This window comes from Mangifera indica, unplaced genomic scaffold (genome assembly GCF_011075055.1).
Source record: "Mangifera indica cultivar Alphonso unplaced genomic scaffold, CATAS_Mindica_2.1 Un_0060, whole genome shotgun sequence".
NCBI classification, from domain to species: domain Eukaryota; kingdom Viridiplantae; phylum Streptophyta; class Magnoliopsida; order Sapindales; family Anacardiaceae; genus Mangifera; species Mangifera indica.
Genome location: NW_025401152.1, coordinates 1 through 13,043, shown reverse-complemented (window position 1 = coordinate 13,043; position 13,043 = coordinate 1). Strand labels below are relative to the sequence as shown.

The 13,043-nt window shown below is 29.1% G+C and overlaps 1 protein-coding gene across 1 annotated transcript; it reads right to left on the bottom strand.

Annotated features, from left to right (window-relative positions):
• Window positions 1-5,598: 5,598 nt before the first annotated feature.
• On the bottom strand, window positions 5,599-6,342 carry LOC123207128. The gene is made up of 2 exons (XM_044624393.1): window positions 5,843-6,342; window positions 5,599-5,750 (listed from the first exon to the last, which is right to left on the bottom strand). Exons 1-2 carry the CDS (start codon window positions 6,222-6,224, stop codon window positions 5,668-5,670), a joined length of 465 nt encoding a protein of 154 aa, XP_044480328.1. The 5' UTR covers window positions 6,225-6,342; the 3' UTR covers window positions 5,599-5,667.
• Window positions 6,343-13,043: the final 6,701 nt, after the last annotated feature.

Genomic DNA, 13,043 nt, shown 5'->3' with positions numbered 1-13,043 from the left:
CAAACATCTCTCTCTCTAACAACTCAATAGGAAATACAGTTTTTTAAAGTTTAATCATGAGAAATAATTATTAATTTTTTAAACTAAAAAAATAATATAAATTTTTAAGATTTTAAAATTTAGTGATAAAATAAATATTTTACTCCTACTATTTATAAAAAAATCTAATAAAAATTAATGAGTATTCAAATTTTAAAAATATCATGCATGTATTGTGTATAAGCTAAAACTTGGGTGGGAAATGGTATTTGGCCACTTTATAATGTTGGTAACGTAACGTGGACGATGGCTCGATCGTGACAGCACAAATGTTGGAATTTATAACCAAATTCTCTTGACTTTCTGTTCCCTCTATCCACCCTTTTACTTTTATATTTTAAAATCAACATTTTTTATCCATCAAAGTCTGACCGGTATGAGAATCTTCCGTTTTATAGACTCTCAAGCTTGGAATTTTGGATCCATGGAAGTGCCCAAAATAAATTATTATGCCGGGCAAGGACAGAAATAAAAATATATGCTACAACATTTGAGATTGAAGGAATCGCCTGACTTTGTCCTCAATGTCTTTGATTAATTTACACATAATTTATCGTTGTTATCTGTATTTTTTAATATATAATAGATATAATATAGATAAAAAATTATACGTATAATAAAATATATAAAATTAATATAATATATATTACTGATATGAATTAATACATTATTTTAAAAAAATGTAATTAAGATATATGAAAAATTTTAAATCTTTCAAAAGTGACTTAAAACGAGAAAGTGCTACTCTAAATCAATTGATCCTTATAGCTACTATGGGCATCTCTCTCTCAACGGGTCACATATTACACTACTCGTTATCAATACGGACAGAATTTTGATTTTAAAAAAATGAAAATTCCAACTTAACATCGTCAAATTCGATTTCACAATATGACCAATAGATGAATATGGGCAACTATAATCCAATAATGTGAAATTGATTGGTAAATAAAATAGTTAGAAATTTTGACTAAGCTTATTGACTTTGAATTAGCGGACAGCTTATAAGTTACAACGAATTCTGACAAATTTTTTAGCAATAATAAATCTTTAATAAATGCAGATAAAGACTGCAGCTTTTGGGTCAATCATCTTCTAAGATTGATTACACATTAAGAACGGTCTGTGTGGATCAGTTCAAGCCGTGAATAGCACTCGTCTTATTGAATTCAATAAATTCAATTTAATAAACAAGTCTTCTACTTTTTTTTTTCCTTTTCCAAATAACCCATCTGAACCACTTCGTTGAGATTGAAACAGATAAAATTTTAAATGTAATGACTAAAATCATAATTATTAAATTAAATACCTTAAAAGTATTATCTTTTTCTGATATTAACGGGTCTTGAATCTATACTTTCTCTTGGGAGAGTATCAGGGTTCCACAATTTTCGCTTATCCAGCTATCCCACTGGACAATTCTTCTTTAAGAATCAGATGCTTGCTTATTCAGGTTATTATTTTCTTCAGTTTAATGAATTGGTTTAGAAGTGGTTTATTTAAGTACTTAATGATTAATTAATAATTATACACGTAATTTTGATTAGTTAGTATTACTCTTACTTGAACTTCAAATGAAAGCCAAAAAAAAAAAAACGTAATTGTAACTTTTTTTTTAATCATATCTTAAAATATAACTTTAAAAAATTAAAATAATAAATAATTTAGTTAATGTATCATAATTTTAGAAAATATTACACTCACTTTTAAAAATTTAAAATTTTTCATATACATTTTTTTAATATCATATTTTAAAAAAATATATATATTAATCTATTTTCATAACATATATAATATTGTATGATATATCTTCTATATCATCTCAAATTAATATATTTTATAATATATATTATTTTTTTATTTGTATAGTGTATATATTAGATGTGATAAGATATTTATTAGTGTAATATTAGTAAGCTCAAATTATAAAATTATAAACAGTAAACGGGTGCAGGTATCGAAGCATTGTCGTTGATTTTTTTTTTAACTACCACATTGGATGAGTAATGACAGACAGAGATTGTCTGCTACAGACAAATTCTTTTTTTTTTTCCACGTTGAACAAAATCTAGCCGAACACTTTTGTAGAGAAATTCAAACTGTAGTTAGACACGCGTTTCGGAAAAATAGAAGCCCAATATAAGGTTTTTGATAGAGAAAAGGACTATTTCCCACCTATATTTTAGCGCTATCTTAAACGCATATCCACGTTAGATGAAAAATCTAAACATTTACTTATCTTTAAATTATCGTTAAATTCTCCGTTAAATAGAAGGGTAAAATCATCATTTTACTGTTATATTACAGTTATATATTTTATCACATTTTTTCCCTCCGATTTTAAAAATTAATTTTTAACCCCCATCTCTGAACTTTGAAAAGTGACTTTCAACCCCCCCCCCAAATCCCTAATTTTTTTTTTACTTTCCCTCCGGCCACTGGCGACGACGTGGCTGGAGGGAGAGTGACGAGCGTCGTCTAGAGAATGGACGACGCTCGTTGAGCTTCACTGGACGACGACGATCGTCGTCCATAATAGACGACGAAACATTGTCCAGACTGGACAACGCTTCGTCATCCATCTGGACGACGATTCTTCGTCCGGAAGACGATGCTTCGTCGTCTTGGACGACGCCTCTTCGTCCGTCGTCCAAATCTGGATGAAGAAGCGTCGTCCAGATCTGGACAACAATTCTTCCTCCAAAGATCTGGACGACGACGCTCGTCATCCAGATCTGGACGACGATCATAGGACGATCGTCGTCTAGAGGTGGTAGACCTCTGGACGAAATCTTCTCAGTCGTCGTCGGAAAAAGTGACTACATTTCAGAGGGAAAAAGTGAATTTTTTAAAACTTAATTCAGAGGGACAAATGTTAATTTTTCAAATTAAAAGGGAAAAAATGAGATAAAATTTTAATTATTTAATATTATTGATAAAATTACTAATTTGCCCCTTAATCTAACTAAAAAAATATGGGTGGAAACAAACAGATTAAATTTTGGATGGATGATTGGGTTTTTCATCTGACGTGGGTATGTGATTGAGAAATGGCTAAAACATGGGTGGGAAATAGTCCTTTGCCCTTTTTGATAAGGTTTTTCGTAGGATGACAGGAATAAAAATTTATTATTGAATCCCAATATATGAATTATGACTTAAATAGGCTTTGATTGTGTGAGTCAATTTGACCCTTCTCGTTATCTATTTATACTTTGTTCTATAATCCGTGTATCAGCAGCTGATCTAATGTGGATCCACAATGTCTTCCATGCCTAAAACTGTTTTTATTCTTTGGTCTATAATTATGTCAAAAATATTAAATCCAATTTTGGATATATTTTTTCTTAATGCAACGTAACCGTAATTGATGCCTTTTAAATGTTTTTGTCATGACAAATATGTAAAAAATTATTACTAAAATCCTCAGTATTGAATAAAATAAAAAATAAAAAATTATTTATAATAACGATATAAGACTTCAAAAGGGGTGTTTGATTTAAGAAATATTTTATTATTAAAATTAAAATGTTATTTTAAAAATAAATTATTTTGAGTATTATTTTGTATAAATTATTAATATATTTGATAAAACTATATAAATATAAATAATTATTATATTTAGTTAGCGGTAATAAAAAAATATTAATATATTATTTTATTTAAATATCTTTAGGTATAATTATTCTAAAATTTTTTTATATTAGTTGAAAATGAGATTATTTTTGCTTTAAAAAATTAATACATAAGAATATAGTTATAATAAAATTAAGATTACCTTAGTAATCTTTTAATACTTAAAATGAAAATTGTAATTAGATTATATCTTATATTACCTATTATATAACTATTGATAATAAAAATTACTGAAATATTTTATTACTTATAAACCAAATAAAGTAATATAAGTAATAAAATATATATTATTAGAATAATCTTTAATTTTCTTTTAATCAAACGTCGTAAATAAAAAGAAAAATGAAAAGATTATTCATTTGAACAAGAAATTTAGGAACCTGTGTTCAAATTCATTTGAAACAAGCTTAACTTCTTGAACCTCTAAATCCCAACTTGGTAGAATTGTGAACGATTTGAGAAACACTGTTGTTCATTACTAAACAACTTATAAAACGGGCATTTTCCTCTTCGAGGAGCGACTGTTTCTTCTTAATGAATGGTGATGAATGGTGATGAATGGTGAATGGTTGATTAACTAAGGTCTATGGAATGAACTGAAAACGAAAAAAAGAAAACGATAATTGAAATTGGAACCAATGGACTAGTTAACCAATATTCTTAGTTTGATTTCATCGATTTTAGTTCGGTTACCCGATTTTTCAGTTTTTTTAAGTTTTGCAGTCTTAGTCTCTACTACAAATGCAAAACTGTGTTGTACATTTGTATTCACTCCTCCTTAACTATTAATACAATTTAATCCAATAAATAGGAGATGGAAATTAAAAAAATTAAGTGAATTATGTAAACTTTTACTTACCCTTTAGAACCCGGAAAAGCCCAACCTTTGGCAATAATGGGCTACTCTGGTGGCAACAAGTGATTTTACTGAACAAGGAGACCGGATCTTGGCCCACAATTGACCCTGGGAAGAGGGATAATACACAGTGGTTTGTTTGGTGATGAACTAATTGATGGCAGCATTAACTTTGAAGGAGACAAAGTTTAGTGGTGTTGGTTGGAGCCATTTTGCATTCTCATGTCATATGAATAGCTTTTTAGAAGCACCCATCAATGAAAACTCAAAATTTTCGAATTAGTTTGTCGGGTAAACCAAGTTTCTCTACAAATTTTAACGTTCTATTAGTTTTGCTAACTTCCAAAGTCAAAAATGTAAAATTTATTTTACACAATCTAGTATCTAGACACAATGAAGATAAGTATTAATTTTTCAGATGCACTATTTCCCAACCCCACACCATTCATTCATTCATAGCAATTCATGTTTTCTTTGGAATAATGTAACTTCACAACTTCATACTGAAAATAATTATAATTTTTTGAAAGAAAAATAAAGAAGGCACTGAAATTGTGCTTAAATGCATAAACTCTTCGGTTTGTATTTTTTTTTTTTTAATTCTTTTTGTAGGGAACTCCTTAAAATCACCATGGTTTGAAATGATGTAACAAACATATTATTGTTAGAAAAGTTCTTGAAGTTGGGTAATGTTAATTATGATTCTGGTTTAATAAAATCAAATAATTAAATAATCAAATAATAATTTACAGACGAGTTTAAGTGATTAATAAACATAAATTCAATATACTTAAAATTATAATTAAAGCAAATAACAATAGAGTAGTATTAAAGTTTGTTGGACGTGTAACGAGGGTTCGATAGCTTACAATACATTCGGTTAGTTTTTTTTTCTCTGAAATTATAACAAAAGTTTTACCCATTAAAAACTATAATTTAGAGAGATTTCTCCGAAAAACATGTGTGAAATCAATCGATAATAAGTTATGTTATCTAAGGAATAATTTGAATAACAATAAAAAAAGTTTAAATATAAATTTAAATATTTATCGATAATATTTTAAAATTAAATTATGAACTATGATGGTTGCTCTAGATTTTTAGAAAAAAAACCTCTGCCCATCCAGCCATTATCGTTATGAACACTGCCGCACAGAGCAAGCCACCACCTGAGCCCACTGCCTCAATCTCGTCTTCACCGTCTTGGGATCGTCATCACCTTCATAAATAATCAACGAAAGCAAGAAAGTCCAGAATTTTCATCTAGCAAGTCATATAAGTATATATACAACCACAAAACAAGAAAATTACCAGAGCTGAATATTATATGAGGGCTGCCCAACGAAGAGGGTGACGATTCAGAATCAGACGCCATTGATAAAGACGGCGGTGACTTTGAAACAGTATCATTGTAATGCTTGTTAACGGCATAATAAAGTCCTAAAGCAGGCAAAGTATCGGACAAGCGTTGATCAACTTGAGTGTCAAACCCAAAGCCCAACTCAATACAAGCTTTGAGTTCATCAAGGTCCTCGTCTGTAAGGTTCTTGCTTCTCTTGTTTTTGATGTTACGAGCTTTACGTCTAAGCCAGGCCTCATCCCGATAAATATCAGGCGACCACGAGTGTTGTTTGTGCAACAACGGCCCCTGTCGTGGTGGCGGTGCCGTGAGTGATGCTGGTTGTTCTGTCATAGTTGGTGAAGGTGGAGGTGGTGCGTAGCGCTGGGCCTTCAAGGAGCTTGCGCCGGAGGGTGGGGGAAGCTACTTTTATTTTTCAAGGTATTGAAAGGGTTGAAAGAGGAAATGAGGTTTCCAAGGTGGCGAGGCGGTGGTAGGGCAGCAATGCCCATGTTTTTAAAGGCAATGATACATCCACCTATTTTTAAATATATAAATTGATTTAATTATATAATTAAATATTATTTTATTTTTATTTTAAAATTATTTAACTATATAATAATATATATAAATATATATTTATATATTTAAAACAAATATATATTTTTTTATAATATGCTTTTCAAACAAATTTATAAATATAATTAAATTGTATAAATTTATTTATACAAATTAAAATAGTAATTCTTTATTAAAATTAAAATAGCAATTTGTTATTGAAATTAAAATAGTATTTTATGATTGAGTGATACGATTGTTTTTTTACTTTAAAATTATTTAATCAAATATTATCAATTTAATTTATATAAATAAAATTTCGTATACTATTAATCTTAATTCTTAAGTGCTCATGGTGTGATGATGTGTCTTTTCAAAATTAAATTAATAATTTTCTTGGATTATTTTATTTTCTGCTTGTTTAGTAAGAAAATTATGGAGAGGATCAATTAAATTTCCAGGAAAATCGAAGTCGAGTATCAGAATTAACTATTTTTCAGTCTTACGTATGGATAGTGCAGCATAATTTCCAAGCAATTCATAACTTCTACTTCATCCCCAAATTAATGTATTTTGAAATAAAGTCTTGAAATGTGAAGTTGACATCTTTTTTTTGTTTTTTTTTTTGGGTAACAAGGAATTCTATTTAAATCGAATCATTATATTTAGAATCGAACTAATCATATTAAATAAAATAAACTCTAGATTTAATGATTAATTTCATAATCATTGAATTAGATAAAATAAGAATTTGATCTTGATATATCGTCAAAGGTAACTTAAATCAATATTTTTTTATATATAAAACTTTATTTTTTATCGTTTAAACTACCTTTTGAAGGTGAAATTGATGTCTTATTTTGTTCTTCTTCTATTTTAAGGCTTAAATATTTATGTTTTTTTTCTATCATAAATATAACTAATCAATAATATATTTTGTTTGCGGGTATTAAATTTGAAGAGGACGACATTAGGAGATCGAATGAATTAAGAGTTATGTAGAGGAATATGAGTAGTATTATGTGTATCTATTTTACATATATAATTATATATACATTTATTTATATCATTATATAATTGTGTGTTACTTTATCTTTAATTCAAAATTATTCAATCATATAATTATATATATATGTGTGTGTCTATTTATATATTTAAAATATGTATACATAATTTGATCAAGAGGAATATTACATGAAAGTTTAGAAGTTATACTAATATTAGTGGGTTTGTCAATGATAAATGTTTTTTTAAAAAGTAAATATTGTATTAGCAATAAGAAAACAACATGGTCAAGGTTATGGAAAATACCCTAAGAGGTCGTTTGGTTACAAGATTTAAATGTTACCTTAGTAATCTATCTTTTATTACTTTATTTGGTTTGTCAGATTTAAATGTTACCTTAGTAATCTATCTTTTATTACTTTATTTGGTTTGTCAGTAATAAAAGTTACAATAATATTTTATTACCAATGTTGATGTGACAGATAATATATGTAATAATCTAATTATCACCTTTATTTTAGGTATTAAAAAATTACCAAGGTAATCTTAATTTTATTATAATTATATTATTATTTATTAATTTTTAAGACAAAAATAAATTTATTTTTAATTAATATAACAAATAATATAAAAATATTTAAAAATAATTATGTTTAATAACATTTAAGTAAAATAATTTACAATTATTCTTTTATTACCTTTAATCAAACACAATAATTATTTATAGGCCAAAGGACTATTTCCCACCCAACTTTTGAGCTTTCCCAAAGTTCCACCTGAAAGGTTTGAAAAATCCCAAGTCCTACCTTTGTGCCGTTAACGTTATCTATTAATGATCAGGGGTATTTTAATATTTTGCTTCGGTAAATATACAAAAAAAAGGTTTAAAAATTGTAACAGTAAATTCAAAAATTTAAATTATTTTCTAAAGAAAAGAACGAAGGAAACTCTTCATTCGTTTCCTTTCTTCGACGTTTGGCCTTTCTTAGATAATCTTTCAAGAACTTTGGGAAGATTTGTAAGTTTTTGAAATGTTAAACGGTGAACGACGACTACAAAGGCGGCGACGACGATAACTAAACAGAGAATAACATCAACAAGGGTGGAGTAGTGCAGTTTCTAGTAAGGAGGACAAACACTTTAAACTAAAAAGGTTTTGTGAGATTTTGCTTTTTATCGACGACATCAATTGTTATTGGAGTGTTCTTTCATGTTTTTGAAGCACCAACGAGGCTAACTACTACTTTAACTAATTGTGGTAGAAGTCATTTTGTATCGTCAAGGCTTGCTCTATCCACGTAGTTTTATTTGTTCCAAAATATATTGTGTTTGTATTTCTGTTGTTGTTTTTTTTTTTTTTATGTTGGAATGATTCTTTGATGATTCTTGTGTTCTTATGATTTAGCTTTATTGTTGGTTGATGTATGTTTTTCTAGGGCTAATACTATTGTATATGATTTTGCATGGGAACAACATACTGTTTACAGTATGATAGTTTAGGGTTTTATCATCATTATATATTTTGTATTTTCATATGACAGACTATATGGAGTCCTTGATTGGTTATACTATATGTTTGTGTGTTTACTATCGATATATATGGTTCTATTGTGATTAAAATTTAACTCATGTTTAAAATTCATATGCAATGAACTTGTGGTTTAGGGTTGAGTTCTCTTAGGGTTTGTTTGTTTGATATTACTATATGCTTATATCAATATATTAGTTCGTGATAAATGTTTTGAACTTGTCATTACTGCTACACATGAACTTGTGTTGCTATTTTTGTTTGATTTTTATCTGGGTTTGTTTGTGATATATGTGAGTATGTGATTACTGTTATGAACTTGTTTTTATAAGATGGTATCTTTGTGAACTTTTTAACACCTTTTTTATGTTTATTTCTGTAATGCTCTTACTGAATGATTTATTACTTGTTTTATACTTATTTCTGCAATGTGCTTACTGTATGTTAGTGTGTGATTACTATTATAGACTTGTTTTATAATGATATCTTCATGAACTTTTTATCAGTTGTTTTATGCTTACTCTTGTAATGTGCTTACTATATGATATATTATTTTTGTGATTGAATTAGTTGATCAAATTATTTTTGTGCTTACTGTATGTTGTAGGTGAATAATGTAACTAAATTAGTTTATCAACAGTTTTCACTGTTTAGTTGCCCAAAATATGTGATTTAACATAACTTAATGCAACATTTATTTTTATAGGATTTAACGTACGTGGTTGTGACTGCGAAATTGGCAATGTGGATCCGGACGAGTACAACTACATTGTTTTCATAAAAGATATGAAAAAATACATTGATAATGATAATGAAAAAATGCATTTGTACTTGGGTGAGAAAATATTAATAACGGCAAAGAATCCTAATAAAGACAAAAGATTTCTAATAGACAAGGATGAAGATATGTGCGATGTTTTTGCACAATATATTGAAGCTGAAGTTAAAACTATTGATAAGTCAGTGGAATTTCTTCCAATTAACATAGTCAAAAGTAGACCAACATTGCTACCCATAGACACTGAATTTTAGTCATCCCCACAACCACCTCAATCACCTCCATAGCTAGCCCAACCATCCTTACAACCACCTCAATCACCTCCACAACTAGCCTAGCCATCCCCACAGCCACCTCAATCACCTCCACAGCTAGCCCAGTGATCCCTACAACCACCTCAATCACCTCTACAACCAGCCTAACCATCCCCACAACTACTTTAATCACCTCTACAACTTACAAATGATTGGAGTGATGAATCAAAAAAGAGTGAGACACAGTTTCATGATGATGTTTGTCATTGGAGTGATGTTTCTGAAGATGACAAGAGGGTTAATGAAGATGAGAAGGAAAATCTAAATGAGAATAGGGTAGTGATAGAGGTTGATAATAGAGCTGCAAATGAAGGAGAGACAAATGATGATTTGTCTAACTATAAGGATGAGGGAGGGAATGAAAATTCTAATTCTTCAAGCACGGCGAAAGATGCTGCAACTAGGTTATCAAGATTTATGAAGGGAAAAACTTTCACTTATGCACCTGATGATAAAATAAATTTTGAGGTGGGCCAAATCTTTGAAAATGTAGACCACTTTAGAAAGATCTTAAGAAATTATAACATTCAGAAGGGCTTCGAGGTGAAAAAAATTTATAATGAAGACGATGAATTAAGGTTGTTTGTAAAACTAATGGCTGCCCATTCCATCTTTATGTTACCATGATGGTGGATGAGTAATCGTATCAAATCAGAATCTACGAACATAACCACACTTGTTTGCGAGTTTAAAACAACTTAGATGCATTTGCTGCTTAGGTTGAAGAAAAGATGGGTGATTTCATCAGGTCACAAAGAGGTTCAAGTATTAAGCCTTTAGCAGACCAACTGGAGAAAGACTACTTTATTAAAGTGAGCAAGAAGAAGTTGTATTGGACATGGAAGATTGCTACTAGGATGACTGTGAAGGAGCACTTAGACTCTTTCAATTGGTTGTTCAAGTATTGTGAAATATTTAGGGTGACTAATCCGGGGTCGATGGCAATTTTAAAAGTAATTAGGGAAGAGGTAATACCCACCCCTAGGTTCCATAAGATTTTTGTTAGTTTTGCAACCTAAAGAAAAGGTTTCTTGGAGAGATGCGAACATTTCATTGGTATTGATGGTTGTCACTTGAAATGACATTTTGGAGGGGTGTTGTTATTTTCCATTTTAGTTGACGCTAATTGTGAAATATTCCCATTAGCTATTGCTGTTTGTGAAGTGGAGAACAATGACACTTGAGGTTATTTCATAAAGCTTCTACATGATTTTTTAGGGGATGTGCATCCTATCACTTTCATGAGTGATAGGCAAAAAGGCCTAATTAATGCTCTGGAAACACACTTTCATGAGGGATATATATATATACACGGTTTATGGTTACCGTAACTTAAACTGTAAACCTTTTTATTAAAAATTTTCAACCCAAATCAAACCGTTTTATAATCCAAACCATAATTTTTTAATAGTTTTGTCCGGTTTTACGATTGAACCAAATTATGTACACCCCTAATAGCATGCAAAGATTAAATATTAAAGCAACTCTTTAACGTAAAAGTAAGGGTGGATACGAATCGGCCCAAGTCCGGAACACCCCTTATCTTATATTCGGTTTGAATTCGATTCAAATTCATTGAGTCAACATTGAGGGTGGTCTAAATTCGATTCAAATAAAATCGTATAGCTCGAGTTTGATTTGAGTTTGAATCGAATTTATAATTTAAATCTATGATTCAAATTGAATATGTGGTTCAAATTCATAGTTCAAATTGATGACTTATTGATAAAACGATGTCATTTAACAATTATTTAATATAATTCTAATCAAACCATAAACTAAGTTTAAATTGAATCAAGTCATCCACCTAACTGACGAGCTAAATCGAATCGAACTCTCTCTAACTCAAATTCGGTTTGTTTTTAACATGAGTCAAACATCTTAACTCAAATTCAATTCAAATTTGAATTAAATGAATTCTAACTGAACTGAGCCAACTTTCAAACATGAGTTAACTCGGTTCGTATCTAACTACACAAAAAAAGCTATTGAAAGTTTATATGAAGGGTTTTATTTGGAAATTAATTAAATTAATCATTTTAAATGGCTTTCACGAATTTTGGCAACCACAATGGGTTATAAAAATAGAGCCAAACAATTCAAACGGTATCAAAATTGCTTTGATCCCTCACTTTTGAAACCATGTGAATTTCCCAACACTATTTATTCCTACTCTTATTATCAAATTTATGTTAAAAAATCATGAAATTAAGCCAAAACAAAAATGAATAAATCTAGATATGAAAATGTAGATTTGATTATTTTGTTGTTAGTATTAATTATTTAAAGAATTATAAATAAAAATATTGTTAAAATTTAAAAAAGAAGAAATTGACACTATGGGGGGGCTACATGATATTTTGTTCAATAGTTTTGGGGAATTTTTTTTTTTTTCACAAAGGGTTTTCTCACTTTTCTGTATTTTCAATGTGCATTCATTAGTAATTATGATATTCCGTTTATATGGTTTATTTGCCATTGCAGGATTGAACAAAATAAAATATACAATGATGTTACCCTAAACCGTAAACCTTGAACTTAAAATGTTAAATTGTAAACCCTAAATTATAAATTATAAATCGTGAATCATAAACTCAAACTCTAAATTATAAACCTTAAATTATGAGTCATAAACCATAAATTATCATAAACTCAAATAGTTAATTTAAACCTCAAAACCCCAGTCTTAAATTTTGAATCATAAACTCTAAATTCTAAATCGTGAATTATAAAACTTAAGTCATAAACTCTAATTCATGAATTCTAAACCCTAAATTTTGAACAACAAATCATACACCACACACCCAAACTCAACACCTTAAACCTTGATTGTATACTTTGAACTGTGAATCTTAAACTTCAAACTATGAACCGTAAATTATAAAGTGTGAACCATAAACCCTAAATTGATTTCTTCAAATTGTTGTTTTGTGAATAGAGAAATGTTTCCGAAAAAACACACACTTGATTTAGAATCTCGTGTCAAAGTT